Source organism: Leucoraja erinacea, chromosome 48 (genome assembly GCF_028641065.1).
Source record: "Leucoraja erinacea ecotype New England chromosome 48, Leri_hhj_1, whole genome shotgun sequence".
Classification (NCBI taxonomy): Eukaryota; Metazoa; Chordata; class Chondrichthyes; order Rajiformes; family Rajidae; genus Leucoraja; species Leucoraja erinaceus.
The window spans coordinates 396,197-417,047 of NC_073424.1; the positions used below are offsets into that span (position 1 = coordinate 396,197).

The following is a 20,851-nucleotide window of genomic DNA, read 5'->3' on the forward strand; positions in this document are numbered from 1 at the left end:
GTTGACGGTGGATATGCAATGGAAGGCATTTATAGACTGCATGGATGAACTGCAAAAAATTTTCATCCCAGTCTGGCAAAAGAATAAATCAGGGAAGGTAGTGCATCCATGGATAACAAGGGAAATCAGGGATAGTATCAAAGCAAAAGATGTAGCGTACAAATTAGCCAGAAAAAGCAGCCGACCAGAGGACTGGGAGAAATTCAGAGACCAGCAGAGGAGGACAAAGGGCTTAATTAGGAAAGGGAAAATAGATTATGAAAGAAAACTGGCAGGGAACATTAAAACTGACTGCAAAAGTTTTTATAGATATGTGAAGAGAAAGAGATTAGTTAAAACAAATGTAGGTCCCTTGCAGTCAGAAACAGGTGAATTGATCATGGGGAACAAGGACAATGGCAGACCAATGGAATAACTACTTTGGTCCGTCTTCACTAAGGAAGACATAAATAATCTGCCGGAAATAGCAGGGGACCGTGGGTCAAAGGAGATGGAAGAACTGAGTGAAATCCAGGTGAGCCGGGAAGTGGTGTTAGTTAAATTGAATGGATTAAAGGCCGATAAATCCCCAGGGCCAGATAGGCTGCATCCCAGAGTACTTAAGGAAGTAGCTCCAGAAATAGTGGATGCATTAGTGATGATTTTTCAAAACTCTTTAGATTCTGGAGTAGTTCCTGAGGATTGGAGGGTAGCTAATGTAACCCCACTTTTTAAAAAGGGAGGGAGAGAGAAAACGGGGAATTACATACCAGTTAGTCTAATATCGGTAGTGGGGAAACTGCTAGAGTCAGTTATTAAAGATGGGATAGCAGCACATTTGGAAAGTGGTGAAATCATTGGACAAAGTCAGCATGGATTTACGAAAGGTAAATCATGTCTGACGAATCTTATAGAATTTTTCGAGGATGTAACTAGTAGAGTGGATAGGGGAGAACCAGTGGATGTGTTATATCTGGACTTTCAGAAGGCTTTCGACAAGGTCCCACATAAGAGATTAGTATACAAACTTAAAGCACACGGTATTGGGGGTTCAATATTGATGTGGATAGAGAACTGGCTGCCAAACAGGAAGCAAAGAGTAGGAGTAAACTGGTCCTTTTCACAATGGCAGGCAGTGAATAGTGGGGTACCCCAAGGCTCAGTGCTGGGACCCCAGCTATTTACAATATATATTAATGATCTGGATGAGGGAATTGAAGGCAATATCTCCATGTTTGCGGATGACACTAAGCTGGGGGGCAGTGTTAGCTGTGAGGAGGATGCTAGGAGGCTGCAAGGGGACTTGGATTGGCTGGGTGAGTGGGCAAATGCATGGCAGATGCAGTATAATGTGGATAAATGTGAGGTTATCCACTTTGGTGGCAAAAACAGTAAAGCAGACTATTATCTGAATGGTGGCCGATTAGGAAAAGGGGAGATGCAACGAGGCATGGGTGTCATGGTACACCAGTCATTGAAAGTAGGCATGCAGGTGCAGCAGGCAGTGAAGAAAGCGAATGGTATGTTAGCATTCATAGCAAAATGATTTGAGTATAGGAGCAGGGAGGTTCTACTGCAGTTGTACAGGGTCTTGGTGAGACCACACCTGGAGTATTGCGTCCAGTTTTGGTCTCCAAATCTGAGGAAGGACATTATTGCCATAGAGGGAGTACAGAGAAGGTTCACCAGACTGATTCCTGGGATGTTAGGACTTTCATATGAAGAAAGACTGGGTAGACTCGGCTTGTATTTGCTAGAATTTAGGAGATTGAGGGGGGATCTTATAGAAACTTACAAAATTCTTAAGGGGTTGGACAGGCTAGATGCAGGAAGATTGTTCCCGATGTTGGGGAAGTCCAGGACAAGAGGTCACAGTTTAAGGATAAAGGGGAAATCCTTTAGGACCGAGATGAGAAAAACTTTTTTCACACAGTGGTGAATCTCTGGAATTCTCTGCCACAGAAGGTAGTTGAGGCCAGTTCATTGGCTATATTTAAGAGGGAGTTAGATGTGGCCCTTGTGGCTAAAGGGATCAGGGGGTATGGAGAGAAGGCAGGTACAGGATACTGAGTTGGATGATCAGCCATGATCATATTGAATGGCGGTGCAGGCTCAAAGGGCCGAATGGCCTACTCCTGCACCTATTTTCTATGTTTCTATGACCCGAAACGTCATCCGATCAATTGACAATAGACAATAGGTGCAGGAGGCCATTCGACCCTTTGAGCCAGCACCGCCATTCAATCTGATCATGGCTGATCATCCCCAATCAGTACCCTGTTCCTGCCTTTTCCCCATATCCCCTATTTTTAAGAGCCCTATCTAGCTCTCTCTTGAAAGCATCCAGAGAACCTGCCTCCACTGCCTTCTGAGGCAGAGAATTCCACAGACTCACCACTCTCTCGTCTCCGTTCTAAATGGCTTCCCCCTAATTCTTAAACTGTGGCCCCTGGTTCTGGACTCCCCCAACATTCCTTCTCTCTAGAGATGCTGCCTGTCCCGCTGAGTTACTCCAGCATTTCGTGTCTGTGTTCGGTGTAAACCAGCATCTGCAGTTCCCTCCTACGCAGACCATAAGGGGAAGCGGAAGAAGGGAGAGGAGGAACTGATGCGGGCTCGGCTAATGTGAGCAGCTACGCTATGAATCAAGATGACAACACGGAGAAACCAGATGAACTGAACAAATTCACACATCTTTATAAATGGACGATTTTTACAAATAATTAACAGCTTCAGAATACACAACAGTCAAAGAAAGAATTTAGTTAATAAAAAAAATCTAAATCTTTATAAACTGTTATTTTTAATACATAAAAATAATCTTTCCAGCAGGTATTTGGAGAGTACCCTGTTCTCTTACACCATAAGTAGTTTGTGGATAAAAAGTCTCCTGCCAAGGTCACTGTCACCATTTGCACAGCCTTCCATTGTGGTTGTGCGGTGTCAGGAAACATCTTCCATGATGATAGGCACAAAAAGCTGTGGGACAGGCAGCATCTCTGGATAAAAGGAATGGGCGACGTTTCGTGTCAACTCCAGCATTTTGTGTCTATCTTCGGTGTTAAACTAGCATCTGCAGTTCCTTCTGGCACATCTACTTCCACAAAGTGGACCCTCTCTCTCTCTCTCTCTCTCTCATGCATCTTTCCAAGGAGATCTGTCCCCTCCTCCATCTTCTCCGCCTCCCACCCCCCTCGCCTTCGTCGCAGTCCAGTCAACTATGAGCTCGCCGCCAAGCGTCAAACCTCTGACCTAACGTGAGCTCTCCGGGAAGCCGTTCCTGGAAAGAGTGTCACGGGGTTACGGGGAGAAGGCAGGAGAATGGGGTTAGCAGGGAGAGATGGATCAGCCGTGATTGAATGGCGGAGTGGACGATGGGCCGAATGGCCTAATTCTGCTCCTCCCACTCACGACCTGATTCCACACCGTTGCACAGAACTGGGATTGAGAGGTGGGCAAGTGGATGGCTGACAGAAATTAAAACAGTCGTTCATTAACCCAGCCTTGGTCATGCATGTAAATGCTGATCTGAGAGAGGCTGAGCAAAAGCACATTAAAATCAAAAATTGGACTTTCACATTTAAAAAGGTACCTTACTCCTTTTAGTTTAGAGACACAGCGCGGAAACAGGCCCTTCGGCCCACCGGGTCCGCGCCAATCCAACATTTACTATAATCAGTGTGTCTAAGACCTATCTGCTTTTTGCTGGCATGCCGAACAGAGGGACAGAAGTTGCAGAGTATTATGTTTACATATTCTGCCGTGCTGCTGCTAGTAAGAATTTCGTTCTTCTGTCTGGGACAAATGACAATAATACACTCTTGACTCTTGAAGAAAAACAAGAACAACGTTAGCTATCCCTGTGTTGGCTGTTCGTACAGGACTGCCCAATGCTTTATCCTTGTTTAAGGCAGTGCCCGGGATCTTTGGAAAACGAGGTGGACAAAGAACACAGAACAGTACAGAACAGGAACAGGCCCTTCGGCCCACAATGTCCATGCTGGAACATGATGCCAGGTTAGACTAATATCCTCTGCAAAGAAGCACATTCTGTTTCCAAGACCCAAAATTAATTTGAGATGGGGCCCATCAGAGGTTCCCCAGATCTTCGTAAACAGAGTCCTGGTTAATGGTGAATTCATCAACGGACAACTCTTTTTCTGTTTTTTTGTTCTTCACAACCTTGCTGTAAATACAGTTATTTGAGCTGTTAAAGTTGTTCTTGACCACTGACCTCTCGGTCCCGGGGTTGGCCTGTTCCTTTCCAACCTCTTTCGGGTCCTTCGCGTACAACCTGTTGGGTGGTTTGGGCGCAGGCAATGGTTTGGACTTGGGCTTCTGAGGTTTGCCAATCAACTTCTTGCCGCCCCTCGGGGGGGGTAGCACATAATGTTTTGGGGAGGAAGCGCAGGATGCCTTATCTTTCCAGGAATCCTGTTCCCCTTGCTGCTTGGCCTGGTCGTAGATGTTGGCGGTGGCAGGGAGGGGTTGAGGGGACCTGCCCTCGGGTAGATGTTGGAAGGCCCGGCCCTCGGGCTCGTCGTAGATGTGCTCGTCCGACCTCGGGGCGGAGACTGCCACACGGGAGAAGTCGTAGTTCACCCGCTCGTATATGTCCGCGTACAGAGGCTCCGCGCCCCTCCGCTCCTTGGAGCCCACGCGGGGCGGAGGGTGGATCCCGGCGGGGTCCTTGGGGATGCTGTCCAGCGGATCGGAGTACGGGCAGTCCAAGCTACGCTTGCCAATGGCGTCCAGCGGGTCAGAGTAGATGGAGCTGGGGTCGGAGTTGGCCATGTGCTTGGGCACAGGGGATCGCGGTGGGGTCGGCGGCCCCAGCTTCGGGGGGTCAGGCAGGCTGCGGGTCTTCAGGTGCTTGGTCAGGCCTTTCTCCTCCACGCCCCTATTTCCCGCTTGCTCCGTTTTCGCCGGCGGTCCCATCCCGCCACCGGCTCGGCCGCCGGGGCTTCCCTTGGCCCCGGAGCCGGCGCTCGTCCCCACCGAGCTCGGAGGAGACGGCTCCGTGGTGAGCGAGTCTGACGAGCCGCTCCGGTCCCCGGTTTCCAAGAGGTGAAGACCCCGATGGTTCTCCTCCGCCTGGGCCTTCTGCTCCTGGATTTTGCTCTCCACAATCAGGAAGACGTCGTTGCCGTGCTTGGTCTCGAAGGTGAAGTTGCCCGGACCGGAATCACAGCGCCGCCCGGCCTCGAAGGAAAACATGACCTGCCAAACACAAGAAAACTCAGTGATGGGAGTGGAATAAGGCACAGCAACATCATTTAATGTCGAATATTATACAAGGAGGAAAAATGTTCCCAATGTGCAGGAAAAAGTAAGTTTATTGGCCAAGTACTCACATACAAGGAATTTGCCTTGGTGCTCCGCCCACAAGTAACAACATGACATACAGTGGCAGTTACGAATGACTCAGAAAACACTAAACATTACGAATGACTCAGAAAACACTAAACATTAATACTAAAAATATATTAATTGGCTGATAAAACACCATTGATCAAGCACGTGAACCAACAAAATACCAGATCAAAGGGAGGCTACAGATTTTTGGCTCTTGAGTAGAGCAACTACTCGTGGATAAAAACTGTTTTTATGTCTGTCTGTGGCAGCTGTGACAAACCGTAGTCATTCCCAATGTTGGGCGAGTCCAGAATCACAATCTTAGAATAAAGGGGAGGCCATTTAAGACTTTTTCACGCAGAGAGTTGTGAATTTATGGAATTCCCTGCCACAGAGGGCAGTGGAGGCCAAATCACTGGATCGATTTAAGAGAGAGTTTGATAGAGCTCTAGGGGCTAGTGGAATCAAGGGAGATGGGGAGAAGGCAGGCACGGGTTATTGATAGGGGACGATCAGCCGTGATCACAATGAATGGCGGTGCTGGCTCGAAGGGTCGAATGTCCTCCTCCTGACCCTATTTTCTATGTTAGGAGGTTTTCGAGGAGATACGTTTCACATGTAAAACAATACACACACATCCACACACACACACACAGAGTATACTGGACCAAGTGCAGACCCGTTGGGTCTGTTCCCCCAATGTGCGGTTGAGGGAGGGGGGTTTAGTTTAGTTTACAGATACAGAGCGGAAACAAGCCCTTCGGCCCAACGAGTCTGCGCCGGCCAGCGATTCCAACACTTGCACCATCCGACACACACTGGGGATAATTTACCCACGCCAATTAGCCCAACAAACCTGCACGTCTTTGGAGTGTGGGAGGAAACCGGAGCCCCTGGAGAGAAACCCCCGCAGCTCAAAAGGAGGAACGGATAAACTCTGTACAGACAGCACCCGCAGTCAGGATCGAACCCGGGCCCCTACCGGCAACTTTACCGCTGCGCCACAGTGCCGCCCCTTTTCTCTAGAATGCCAGAGTCTGAGGGGAGACCTGATGGAAGTGTATAAAATGATGCGAGGCATAGATAAGGAAGAGAGCTAGCACCTTTTCCCAGGGTGCAAAGGTCAAAGTCAAGAGGGCGTAGCTTTAAAGTGAGAGGATCAAAATTTAAAAGAGAGGTGCGGGTGTTTTCCTTTACATAAAGGGGTCTGGCACCCGATGACAGGGTGTTGGAAGAGGCTGTAATGTTAGTGGCAGTTAAGAGGCTTTAGACAATAGACAATAGGTGCAGGAGTAGGCTATTCGGCCCTTCGAGCCAGCACTGCCATTCAATGTGATCATGGCTGATCATCCCCAATCAGTACCCCGTTCCTGCCTTCTCCCCATATCCCCTGACTCCGCTATCTTTGAGAGCCCTATCTAACTCTCTTGAAAGCATCCAGTGAACCGGCCTCCACCTCCCTCTGAGGCAGAGAATTCCACAGACTCACAACTCTCTGTGTGAAAAAGTTTTTCCTCATCTCCGTTCTAATTGGCTTGCCCCTTATTCTTAAACTATGGCCCCTGGTTCTGGACTCCCCCAACATCGGGAACATGTTTCCATGTACACTGCGGGCGGCAAGATTGTAATCATGTATTGTCTTTCCGCTGACTGGATACCACGCAACAAAAGCTTTTCACTGTACCTTGTACACGTGACAATAAACTAAGCGCAGGACAGGAACACACCCTTTGTCCACAGTGTCAGTGCAGAACATGATGCCAAGACCAACTAATCTTCTCTGTCTGTACACGAGGGCCTGTTCCTGCACTGTACTGTTCTATGTTCTATTCTGCTGAAACATTTAAATTGTTGATCAGAAACTACTCACATCTTTCAGGGTCAGCAATGAAAGAAAAGTGAGTTTAGGAACTTGGGAGGATCCGAAGTTGCGTAGAAAAGATTTTTTGCTTGCTCGCAGTTCGTTTTAATCATCGATAATGGATTTCCTGTGGGAAAGCATGCCTTCCATGCCTTACAGCGCTGGAGAACCGTATTCAATCCCGACTACGGGCGCTGTCTGAACGGAGTTTGTACGTTTTCCACGTGACCACGTGGGTTTTCTCCGAGATCTTCGGTTTCCTCCCACACTCCAAAGACGTACAGGTGTGTAGGTTAATTGGCTTGGTATAAATGTAAAATTGTCCTTTGCGTGTAGGATAGTGTTAGTGTGTGGGGATCGCTGGTCGGCGCGATACTCGGTGGGACGGAGGGCTAGTTCCCGCTGTGTACCTCTAAACTAAACTAAACACACTTTCCATAGCCCCTACATCCTTCCTATAATGGGGTGACCAGAGCTGCACGCAATACTCCAAATAAATTCCTTTGGACTCATATCATCAAAATCTCACACCACCCTGATCACACACATATCTCACCACTACCATTGGGAAGAAGCACCAGGAGGCCGAAAAACATGACCTCTAGCTTCTCCTGCCTTCTGCAAGAAGGATTCTGACCTAAAACGTCACCTGTTCCTTTTCTCCAGAGATGATGCCTGACCCGCTGAATTGCTCCAGCACTTTGTGCCGATCTTTAGTCTTTTCTTTGACAACACAGCACGCAACAAAAACTTTTCAGTTAAACTTGGTACACAATAGACAATAGGTGCAGGAGTAGGCCATTCGGCCTTCGAGCCAGCACCGCCATTCAATGTGATCATGACTGATCATCCCCAATCAGTACCCCGTTCCTGCCTTCTCCCCATATCCCCTGACTCCGCTATCTTTAAGAGCCCTATATATCTCTCTCTTGAAAGCATCCACAGAACCTGCCTCCACCGCCCTCTGAGGCAGAGAATTCCACAAACTCACCACTCTCTGTGAGAAAAAGTGTTTCCTCGTCTCCGTTCTAAACGGCTTACTCCTTATTCTTAAACTGTGGTCCCTGGTTCTGGACTCCCCCAACATCGGGAACATGTTTGGTAGACAAAACTGCTGGAGGAACTCAGCGGGTGCAGCAGCATCTATGGAGCGAAGGAAGTTCCTTCTTAAACTCGGGAACATATTTCCTGCTTCTAGCATGTCCAAGCCCTTAACAATTTTATATGTTTCAAATGACACATGACAATAATAAATTAAACTAAATACTGCATCTGCCCGCTCATTTTTTTTTTTGCACTACCTGTTGTACCTATGGCTTGATCATACTCGTGTATAGTATGTGTAGGAAGGAGGTGCAGATGCTGGTTTACACCGAATATAGACACAAAATGTTGGGGGTAATTCAGAGGGACAGGCAGCATCTCTGGGGAGAAGGAATAGGTGATGTTTCTGGTCAAGACCCTTCTTCAGACTGAGAATCAGGGGAGAGGGAGACTAGAGATATGGAAGGAATAGAGATATGAATACGTCAGGTCAAAAGAAACGACGATCAAGGACATGTACAATGGTACATTGTTGGCTGAGGGGAAGGTGACAACAAGGCATACAATCAGTAAATTTAATCAGGAGGACAATGGAACGTCGGAGAACTAGGTTGAGCGAGGGACGGAGAGACAGGGAACGGAAGGGTTACTACAAGGTAGAGAAATCAACCTTTGGCCTCTGGTCCTCGATTCCCCTACTCTCGGCAAGAGACTATGTGCATCTACCCAATCTATTCCTCTCATGATTTGACACACCTCGATAAGATCACCCCTCATCCTCCTGCGCTCAAAGGAATAGAGACCCAGCCTGCTCAACCTCTGCCTATAACTCACACCCTCTAGTCCTGGCAACATCCTCGTAAATATTTCTGAACCCTTTCAAGCTTGACAATATCTTTCCTATAACACGGTGCCCAGAACTGAACACAATATTCTAAATGCGGCCTCACCAACGTCTTATACAACTGCAACATGTCCTCCCAACTTCTACACTCAATACTCTGACTGATGAAGGTCAAAGTGCCAAAAGCTTTTTTGACCACCTTATCTACCTGCGACTCAACCTTCAAGGAACCATGCACCTGTACTCCTAGATCCCTCTGCTCTACACCCAGAGGCCTACCATTCACTGTGTAGGCCGTGCCCTTGAACGACGTCCCACAATGTAACACCTCACACTTTCTGTGTTCAATTCCATCAACCATTCCTCCGCCCACCTGGCCAATCGATCCAGATCCTGCTGCAATCGTTCACAACCATCTTCACTATCTGCAAAACCACTCACTTTTGTATCATCAACAAACTTGCTAATCTTGCCCTGTAAGTTCTCATCCAAATCATTGATGGAGATGTCAAACAGTAACGGGCCCAGCACTGAACCCTGAAGCACACCACTAGTCACAGGCCTCCAGTCTGAGAAGCAACCTTCCACCATCACCCTGTGCTTCCTTCCATGGAGTCAATTTGTTATCCATTCAGCTATCTCTCCTTGGATCCCATGCGATCTAACCTTCCAGAGCAGCCTACCATGCGGAACCTTGTCGAATGCCTTACTGAAGTCCATGTACACAACATCTACAGCTCTGCCTTCATCAACCTTTTTGGATACGTGTCTATCAAAAAAAATCAAAGACACGATTTGTGGTGAGACACTTTACCTCCCAAGTGGGATCCGAACCCACGCACCCAGGATCTACACAAAAGAGCAGCCTGCGGAAGTCTGCGAATGCCAGCGAAGTCCATGTACACAACACGTACACTCGCCTTCATCAACCTTTTTGACACACTTCAAACAAATTACAATTGTTGACACACGACCTCCAAATTAGGTAGATACAAAATGTGAAGTCTTTGGAGTGTAGGAGGCAAACCAGAGCACCTGGGAGAAGACAATTGTTACCGAAGCCAAATTAACTTACAAACATGTACGTCTTTGGAGTGTAGGAGGAAACCAGAGCACCTGGAGAAGATGCACAAAGGAATAGAGACCCAGCCTGCTCAACCTCTGCCTATAACTCACGCCCTCTAGAGATAGACAAATTGTTGATTAGAACGGGTGTCAAGATTTATGGGGAGCAGGCAAGAAGATGGGATTAGGAGGCTGACATCAGCCATGATTGATTGGTGGAGTAGACTCGATGGGCCGAATGCCCTATTTCTATTCCTATAATTTGTGAATTTGTGAAATTGTAAATCAGACTAGCTTAAATAGGGCATCTGGGTTAGCATGGCTGATTTGGGCTGAAGAGCCTGTTTCCATGCTGTATTACTCTAAGATCAATAACTTGGTCAATGGATACCAGTTTGATTAAGGATTTAAAGCTTGGGACCCACTCAGCTAAAACCAAGGCTGTTTATAAGTGATAGGAGCAGAATTAGGCCATTCGATCCATCAAGCCTACTCAGTCATGGCTGATCTATCTCTCCCTCCTAATCCCATTCTCCTGTCTTCTCACAACAACGCCTGACATCCGTGCAAATCAAGAATATGTTAATCTCTGCCTTAAAGATATCAACTGACTTGGCCTTGACAGCCGTACGTGGTAATTCACTGCATTCTGACTAAAGACATTCCATCTCATCTCCTTGTATGTCCTTTAATTCTGAACCATCATCTCCACATCCAGGCCTTTCACTATCCAGTAAGTTTCAATGAGGTTTCCCCTCATCCTACTAAGCTCCAGCGAGTACAGGCCCAGGGGCGTCAAACGCTCACTGTATGTTTCGGAGACTTTGTCTCTTTGTAGCATGGTTCCTTACAGCTTTCCAGAGACTCGGCCAGGCACAGAAATCGCTATCAAAACATGCGGGGAACACCATTTTTTGGCGGCCGCGCGCACGCGCATGTGCACACGGGCGAGGCTTTGGTGGTGGGCCCTGTGGACGGTAACATCGGGAGCTGGCCTGGTTGTTGACCGACTCCGAACTCCAGCAACAGCAGCTTCGTCCGCCCCGAATCGTGGGGCTTGAATCGGCCCGTTCATGGGGCCTTTCATCAGACGGCGGGGGCTTCAACATCGGGAGCCTCGATCGCTTCGATGCAGCAGTTTGATTTTAAGCCGCACCGGGTGATGAAAGGCCCCGCGAACGGGCCGATTCAGCCCTTAGAACGCGGCTGATTAAGTCCGGATTACAAAACATGCGGGGGGGGGGGGGGGGGGGAAATGACCCCCCCCCCTCTCCCCGTACCCCCCAGGATTTCCGCGCCCTGGAATCAGCGATATGCAAGAAGGGAGACTCCCAAGATTACCATATCCCGTCCATAGCGACGCAGCAGCTTGTACGGCCAGTTGTACAGAACTTCGTTGGTCTTGGTGTCCTTCAGTACCAAGCTCTCCTTGTCCGCTTTCAGGATGTACGTGCCGTGGAGGTTGCACCTCTCTGCCGCTTCTGTCTTCTGCACGCTCACCCAGAACTCGGTCACTGTGGAAGGAGAGGAAGAGGACATACACACACTGCTGTTTAATCAGAAGGAAGACTCGTGAAGAGGGAAGACATAGATGTTTAAGAACGTTCGGCTCAGCTCTATGGAAAGGTTGCAGTTATACAAGACGTTGGTGAGGCCACATTCAGGGTATTGTGTTAGAGTACTGTGTTCAGATCTGGGAAACATGTTGTCAAAACTGGAAAGGGTGCAGAGAAGATTTACGAGGATGCTTCCAGGACTCGACGGTCTGAGCTACAGGGAGAGGTTGAGCGGGCAAGGTCTCTATTCCTTGAAGTTTAGGAGGATGAGGGGTGATCTTACAGAGGTGTACAAAATCATAAGAGGAATAGATCTTACCCAGTCTCTTGCCCAGAGTAGGGGAATCAATAACCAGAGGACATAGGTTTAAGGTGAGGGGGGGAAGATTTAACAGAAATCTGAGGGGTAACCTTTTGACATAAAGGGTGACAATAGACAATAGGTGCAGGAGTAGGCCATTTGGTCCTTCGAGCCAGCACCGCCATTCAATGTGATCATGGTTGATCATCCCCAATCAGTACCCCGTTCCTGCCTTCTCCCCATATCCCCTGACTCCGCTATCTTTTAGAGCCCTATCTAGCTCACTCTTGAAAGCATCCAGAGAACCTGCCTCCACAGACTCACCACTCTCTGTGAGAAAAAGTGTTTCCTCGTCTCCGTTCTAAATGGCTTACTCCTTATTGGTGGTGGGCATATGGAACAAGCTGCTGGAGGAGTTCAAGTTCTAGTTCACATTTATTGCCACATGCACCAGTTAAGGTACAGTGCAATTTGATTTACCGTGCAGCCACACAATCAAAAAGATCACAATACACAATAGAATACAACATGAACATCCACCACGGTGGAATCAACATTCTTCACTGCGGTAGAAGGCAAAAACGTTCAGTCGGTCCACCTTTGCCCATAGTTGAGGCAGGGATAATCGCAACATTTATGAAACAATTGGACAGGTACATGGAGAGGGCAGGTTTAGAGGGGTATGGGCCAAACGCAGGCAGGTGTGACGAGTGTAGCTGGGACAAGTTGGCTGGTGAGGGGGAGAACAAAGCACAGAGAACAAAGAGTGATCTGGTGTGGGCGCTGCCAAGAAGAACGAGGGACCATCGGGTCTACAATGAGTACTTTTATAACTTGGTCAGCGCCCTACACGTTGCGGCTTTGTTTCGCACACAGTACACAAAGTATGCTAATAACTTAGTGTATTGTATGCAAAACAAACAATTTCACCATACCTAGGAACTTGTGACAATAAGGTATGGTTGAATCCACTGAGTCATTGAATGCATTGAGCGGTATGAAAGAGTGAAGTGATTAAAACGAGAGATAGCAGATCCACTTCTGGGACCAGTGCGCAGAGTCACCTGGCTTGGGCGCCATCTTGGCAACCATATCCGATTCAGATTCAGATTCAATTTAATTGTCATTGTCAGTGTACAGTACAGAGACAACGAAATGCATTGACAACGAAATATAACCATATAACAATTACAGCACGGACACAGGCCATCTCGGCCCTACAAGTCCGTGCTGACACAACTTTTTTCCCTTAGTCCCACCTGCCTGCACTCATACCATAATCCTCCATTCCCTTCTCATCCATATGCCTATCCAATTTATTTTTAAATGATACCAACGAACCTGCCTCCACCACTTCCACTGGAAGCTCATTCCACACCGCTACCACTCTATGAGTAAAGAAGTTCCCCCTCATGTTACCCCTAAACTTCTGTCCCTTAATTCTGAAGTCATGTCCTCTTGTTTGAATCTTCCCTATTCTCAAAGGGAAAAGCTTGTCCACATCAACTCTGTCTATCCCTCTCATCATTTTAAAGACCTCTATCAAGTCCCCCCTTAACCTTCTGCGCTCCAGAGAATAAAGACCTAACTTATTCAACCTATCTCTGTAACTTAGTTGCTGAAACCCAGGCAACATTCTAGTAAATCTCCTCTGTACTCTCTCTATTTTGTTGACATCCTTCCTATAATTGGGTGACCAAAATTGTTCACCATACTCCAGATTTGGTCTCACCAATGCCTTGTACAATTTTAACATTACATCCCAGCTTCTCTACTTATCTTGGTGTTAAGTCTGAGGAAGGGTTTCGACCCGAAACGTCGCCAATTCCTTATGGATCTGGATGTAGTACGCTGAAAAGCTCTAGGTCAGGGGTGGGGAACCTGCGGCCTTAACGCCGCATGCAGCCTTCTTGGCCATTAAGTGCGGCCTTTTGAATGAATCCAAATTTTGTAGAACAAATCCTTTTATTTTTAATAATATGTTTTTGTTCGTCTTTTATTATTTTTATTTTAATCTTAAAATGAACAATAGACAATATAGAAGGCAGGAACGGGGTACTGATTGGGGATGATCAGTCATGATCATATTGAATGGCGGTGCTGGCTTGAAGGGCCGAATGGCCTACTCCTGCACCATTTGTCTATTGTCTATTGACTGACAAGGATGTGGGTGACGTTTCAAGACGGGACATTTCTCCAGCTCAGGGTCAGTGGGTCAAGCAGACCAGGGGAGGCTGAGGGAATCTGGATGGAATTATTTACGGAGAAGCTGAATAAGGAAATAAGTTGATTTTATTGTCCCGTGTACCGAGGTACAATGAAAAGCTTTTGTTGCGTGCTATCCAGTCAGTGGAAGGACAATACTTGATTACAATCGAGCCACTCGCAGTGTACAGATACAGGATAAAAGGTATAACGTGAATAATGTTTGGTACAAGATAATGTCCACCAAAGTCTGATCAAAGAGAGTCCGAGGGTCTCTAGATAGTAGTTCAGGATCGCTCTCTAGTTGTAGGTAAACACGTTGATAGTTGAAGGGAGGCAAGGAAGGGTGGTGGCACGTTTTGCATGTAACAGACTCGTGCGTGAGTCTTGTCTTGAAATGGATAAAGGGCCTGTCCCAATTTCACGACATCATTCACAACCTTTTTTACTCGTGGACATTTTTCATCAGGCTAGAAAAAACTCCCCGACCCACTTGATGCCATGAGTACCTACGACTAGCATCATGGTCGTCACAAGGTTGAAGGTCGTAGGTAGGATGTAGGTAGGCACCTACATCCTACCTACGACCTACATCCTACCTACGACCTTCAACCTTGTGACGACCATGCTGCGAGTATGAGTCAAGGGCAAACTCGGCAGAGGTCGTGAATTAGGTCGTGAAAGTGGGACAGGCCCTTAAACTAACTACATGACAACTACACGCTTGGGCAGCTTACAACCCAGCGGTATGTGTTTTAATTTCTACAACTTCAAGTAACCCTTGCATCCCCTCTGTTTCAGTCCCTCCCCCACCCCAGTCATTGTACAAGCTGCATAGTTGTCTTGTTGAGTCCCATGGTAGACAGAAATGCTGGAGGAACTCAGCGGGTGAGGCAGCATCTAAGGAGAGAAGGAATAGGAGACGTTTCGGGTCGAGTCCCATTGCCTGTAACTCGCTTTCACCTGGCCCACAGCTAACAATGGCCTGTTTCCTTTATCATCATTACTATCCTTCCTTGGAGGTACTCCTTGGAGAGTGGGAGGATGAGGGGTGATCTTATAGAGGTGTATAAGATCATGAGATGAATAGATTAGGTAGACGCACAGAGTAGGTGAATCGAGGACTGGAGGACATAGGTCTAAGAGGGAGTCAAGACCTTCAAATTCCTGGGCGTGCACATCTCTGAAGATCATTCCTGGTCCGAGAACACTAATGCAATTATCAAGAAAGCTCATCAGTGCCTCTACTTCCTGAGAAGATTACGGAGAGTCGGTTTGTCAAGGAGGACTCTCTCTAACTTCTACAGGTGCACAGTAGAGAGCATGCTGACCGGTTGCATCGTGGCTTGGTTCGGCAATTTGAGCGCCCTGGAGAGGAAAAAACTACAAAAAGTAGTAAACACTGCCCAGTCCATCATTGGCTCTGACCTTCCTTCCATCGAGGGGATTTATCGCATTCGCTGCCTCAAAAAGGCTGGCAGTATCATCAAAGACCCACACCATCCTGGCCACACACTCATCTCCCTGCTACCTTCAGGTAGAAGGTACAGGAGCCTGAAGACTGCAACAACCAGGTTCAGGAATAGCTACTTCCCCACAGCCATCAGGCTATTAAACCTGGCTCGGACAAAACTCTGATTATTAATAACCACTTTCTGTTATTTGCACTTTATCAGTTTATTTATTCATGTGTGTATATATTTATATTATGGTATATGGACACACTGATCTGTTTTGTAGTCAATGCCTACTATGTTCTGTGTGCTTAAGCAAAGCAAGAATTTCATTGTCCTATACAGGGACACATGACAATAAACTCACTTGAACTTGAACTTGAACTACAGGCCCAGTGCCGTCAAATGCTCATCATAGGTTAACCCACTCATTCCTGGGATCATTCTGGTAAGCCTCTGGACTCTCTCCAGAGCCAGCACATCCTTCCTCAGATATTCTAACTCAGGGCCCCCAGGATGAGTGAAGCACTTGAATGCAGAGGGCATTGGGGTGAGGGGGCGTCAGGTTGTGTTCCGGATGCCAGTCCCCCCCCACCTCTCAGATGTTCTTCTCTCGGCCGCCAACTCAAGCGTTGCGATTTTATTTATAAACAGGGGCACTGCTACAAATAGTGAGCCGCTCTTCCTGTCTGCAGTGGAAACGTCATGGCCTGCTTCGCAGTCTCGGGTTCGATCCTGTCTACGGGCGCTGTCTGTACGGGGGTTGTACGTTCTCCCCGTGACCTGCGTGGGCTTTCTCCGAGATTTCCGGTTTCCTCCCACACTCCAAAGACGTGCAGGTTTGCAGGCTGATTGGCTTGGTGTAAATGTAATTTGTCCTTCGTGTGTGTGTAGGATGATGTTAGTGCACGTCATCACTGGTTAGTGCGGATCACTGGGCCAAAAGCCCCGTTTCCGCGCTGTATCTCTGAACTAATAAACTAAAAACTAGAGAATCTAGCGAAAAAAGTAAAGTGCCGGAAAACTGAGACCTGCTGAGTTCCTTCAGCAGTTTGTTTTTTGCTCATGGTTCCAGTATCTGTTGCTTCTCACGCCTCTGTTTTACTGTTCCACTGCAGAACTTCCTCTAAGTATGCCTACTGAGAAGACATTCTCCTCTCCCTGATTAGGGCTCTGCGTGACTCCTTCACACTGCTCCTCTGCTGCACCACTTTCACAAGTTCACAAGATATAGGAGTAGAATTAGGCCATTCGGCCCATCGAGTCCGCTCCATCATTCAATCATGGCCGATCTCTGCTTCCTGATCCCATTTTCCTGCCTTCTCCCCATAACGACACTTGTTTTAATCAAGAATTTGTCTATCTCTGTTGTCCTAAAAATATCCACTGACTTGGCCTCTGCAGCCCTCTGATCAAATTAACTACCCTCTGTCTAAAGAAGTTCCTCCTCACCTCCTTTCTGAAAGAGCGCCCTTTAATTCTGAGACTGTGATCTCTCAGAGAGTGATGAGTCTGTGAAATTCTCTGCCTCAGAGGACAGTGGAGGCCAGTTCTCTGGATGCTTTCAAGAGAGAGCTAGATAGGGCTCTTAAAAATAGCGGAGTCAGGGGATATGGGGAGAAGGCAGGAATGGGGTACTGATTGGGGATGATCAGCCATGATCACATTGAATGGCGGCGCTGGCTCGAAGGGCCAAATGGCCTACTCCTGCACCTGTTGTCTATTGTCTATCTCTGGTCCTAGACTCTCCCACTAGTGGAAACATCCTCTCCACATCCACTCTTTCATTATTCTGTATGTTTCAATGAGGTCGCCCCTCTCATCCTTCTAAACTCCAGCGAGTACAGGTTCAGTTCCGTCAAACGCTCTTCATAGGTTAATCCGCTCATTCCTGGGATCATTCTGGTAAGCCTCTGGACCCTATCCAGAGCCAGCACATCCTTCCTCAGATATTCTAACTCAGGGCCCCCGGATTAGTGAGGCACTTGAATGCAGAGGGCATTGGGGTGAGGGGGCGTTAGGTTGTGTTCCGGATGCCAGTCCCCCCCACCTCTCAGATGTTCTTCTGTCAGCCGACAACTCAAGCGTTGCGATTTTATTTATAACCCAGGGCACTGCTACAAATAGTGAGCCGCTCTTCCTGTCTGCACTGGAAACGTCATGGTTGGCAGTCTGCGCACAGACCACTTCAACACCTTCCACTGATGCTGCCCAACCCACATAGAAACATAGAAAGTAGGTGCAGGAGTAGGCCATCCAGCCCTTCAAGCCAGCACTGCCATTCAATGTGATCATGGCTGATCATCCCCAATCAGTACCCCGTTCCTGCTTTCTTCCCATATTCCTTGATTCCATAAATACAGTACAGTACAGGAACAGGCCCTTCGGCCCACAGTGTCAGCAATGGACATGTTATAGTCATAGAATTGAATGGTGGAATACGGGGTACTGATTAGTGATGATCAGCCATGATCACATTGAATGGCGGTGCTGGCTCGAAGGGCCGAACGGCCTACTCCTGCACCTACGAGATTGATCCCTTAAATGGCGGGACTGTCCTACGAGGAAAGATTGAAAAGACTAGGCTTGTATTCACTGGAGTTTAGAAGAATGAAGGGGGGATCTTATAGAAACATATCCAATTATAAAAGAACTGGACAAGCTAGATGCAGGAAAAATGTTCCCAATGTGGGGCTAGTCCAGAACCAGGGGCCACAGTCTTAGAATAAAGGGGAGGTCATTTAAGACTGAGGTGAGAAAAAAACTTTTTCACCCAGAGAGTTGTGAATTTGTGGAATTCCCTGCCACAGAGGGCAGTGGAGGCCAAATCACTGGATGGATTTAAGAGAGAATTAGATAGAGCTCTAGGGGCTAGTGGAGTCAAGGGATATGGGGGGAAGGCAGGCATGGGTTTTTGATAGGGGACGATAAGCCATGATCACAATGAATGGCGGTGCTGGCTCGAAGGGCCGAATGGCCTTCTCCTGCACCTATTGTCTATGTTTCTATTGTCTATTGTCTATTGGCATATATCAGGTATTGGTCAGCCTTACTTATGTTGTGTGCCATTAACCACTCTTGTTATAGAGTCATAGAGTGATACATCATGGAAACAGGCCCTTCGGCCCTACTTGCCCACATTTGCCAACATGTCCCAGCTACACTAGTCGCACCTGCTGCCGTTTGGTCCATATCCCTCCGAACATGCCCTATCCATGTACTTTTCTAACTGTTTCTTTTATGATGGGATAGTCCCAGCCTCAACTACCTCCTCTGGCAGCTCATTCCATACACCCATAAAAATGATGCATAAGCTATCCCCCTGAATACTCCCTGTTAACTTTCCAACTACAGATGTTAAGCTCCTCTGGGGATGGTGCCTGACCATCTGAGTTACTCCAGTGACTTGTATTCAGCAGGTGCTCTGCATTTATTGACAGCAACAGCCATCTAGGTGGAGAGTCTAGGACCAGAGGTCACAGCCTCGGAGCAAAAGGACGTACCTTTAGAGAGAAGATGAGGAGGAATTTCTTTAGTCAGAGGGTGGTGAATCTGTTGAATTCATTGCCACAGACGTCAGTGGATATTTTTAGGCCGAGATTGACATTCTTGATTAGTATGGGTGTCAGGGGTGATGGGGAGAAGGCAGGAGAATGGGGTTAGGAGGGAGGGATAGATCAGTCATGATTGAATGGCGGAGTAAACTTGATGGGCCGAATTGCCTAATTCTGCTCCGATAACTTATGAATATGAACATCACAGATTTTGGCAAATGGCATAAGAAATGTAGGACTGGGATATGATAAAAAAAAAAATGTTCTTCTCCAAGGACAGTGACTTGTGGAATTTAGTTTAGTTGAGAGATGCAGCGTGGCACCAGGCCCTCCGGCCCACCTAGTCCGTGTCGACCGGTGATCCTGCACACTAACATTATCCGACACACGCTAGGGACAAATTTACTATTTTTCCGCAAGCCAATATGCCTACAAAACCTGTACGTCTTTGGAGTGTGGGAAGAAGCCGGAGCACCCGGAGAAAACCCACGCAGCTCACGGGGAGGACGTACAAACTCCGTACAGACAGCACCCATAGTCGGGATCGAACCCAGGCCTCTGGCTCTGTGAGGCAGCAACTCTACCGCTGTGCCACCGTGCACAGAAGATGACAGAGGTTAAGTCAATGATTCGTGTTAAAAGACAACTTTTGTGTCAAGAAATTCTATCTGTGGAGGCCAAGTCAATGGATATTTTTAAGGCGGAGATTGACAGATTCTTGATTAGTACGGGTGTCAGGGGTTATGGGGAAGAAGGCAGGAGAATGGGGTTGAGAGGGAGAGATAGATCAGCCATGACTGAATGGCGTAGAAGACTTGATGAGCCGAATGGCCTAATCCTCCTCTTAGAATTTATGAAATTATCTAATGCTGGAGAAAACTTCCCACCCATTCTACTTCATAAGTTCATAAGTTCACTATTTGGTAAGTTTCAATGAGGTTCCCCCCTCATCCTTCTAAACTCCAGCGAGTATAGGCCCAGTGCCGTCAAACGCTCTTCACACGCTAACCCAATCACTCCTGCGATCATTCTCATAAACCACCTCTCGACCCTCTCCAACACCAGCAGTACTTGGACGGCATGGCTGCCCAGCGGTAGAGTTGTTGCCTCACAGCGCCAGAGACCGGGTTCGATCCCGACTGCGGGTGCTGTCTGTACGGAGTTTGTACCTTCTCCCCGTGACCTGCGTGGGTTTTCTCCGGGATCTTCGGTTTCCTCCCACACTCCGAAGACGTACAGTTTTGCAGGCTAATTGGCTTGGTGTGAATTGTAAATTGTGTGTGTGGGATGATGTTAGTGAACGTGATCACTGGTCGGTGCGGACTCGCTGGGGCAAAAGCCCCGTTTCCGCGCTGTATCTCTGAACTAATAAACTAAAAACTGACAACTCACCTTCCGACCGGGAATAGTAGATACTGTTCTCCGCCATCTCCAAAGGTTTTGTTCCGTGACTGATGTCCGTGGGAGGAGGCTACAAAAGGAGAGAGACAAACGTAAGTGAGATGATCTTTAATAACTAGCGTCTAAGAGCATCCTAACCACCCAAGCGGGTCACTAGGATGCCTACTGGAGTACAGGGTATTACCTGGCCTACTGCATCTCCTGGTTGCTCACGAAGTGGAAGATTGCAACC

The 20,851-nt window shown here is 47.6% G+C and overlaps 1 protein-coding gene across 1 annotated transcript in view; it reads right to left on the minus strand.

Annotated features, from left to right (window-relative positions):
- Positions 1 to 2,653: 2,653 nt before the first annotated feature.
- Positions 2,654 to 20,851, minus strand: part of dok1b (docking protein 1b) — a 79,553-nt gene continuing 61,355 nt past the window's right edge. The window contains exons 3-5 of the mRNA XM_055664856.1: positions 20,611 to 20,689; positions 11,490 to 11,662; positions 2,654 to 5,199 (exon numbers count right to left, since the gene is read on the minus strand). Coding sequence (XP_055520831.1) covers positions 4,069 to 5,199; positions 11,490 to 11,662; positions 20,611 to 20,689 — 1,383 coding nt within the window. The 3' untranslated portion in view covers positions 2,654 to 4,068. The remainder of the gene's footprint in view (positions 5,200 to 11,489; positions 11,663 to 20,610; positions 20,690 to 20,851) is intronic.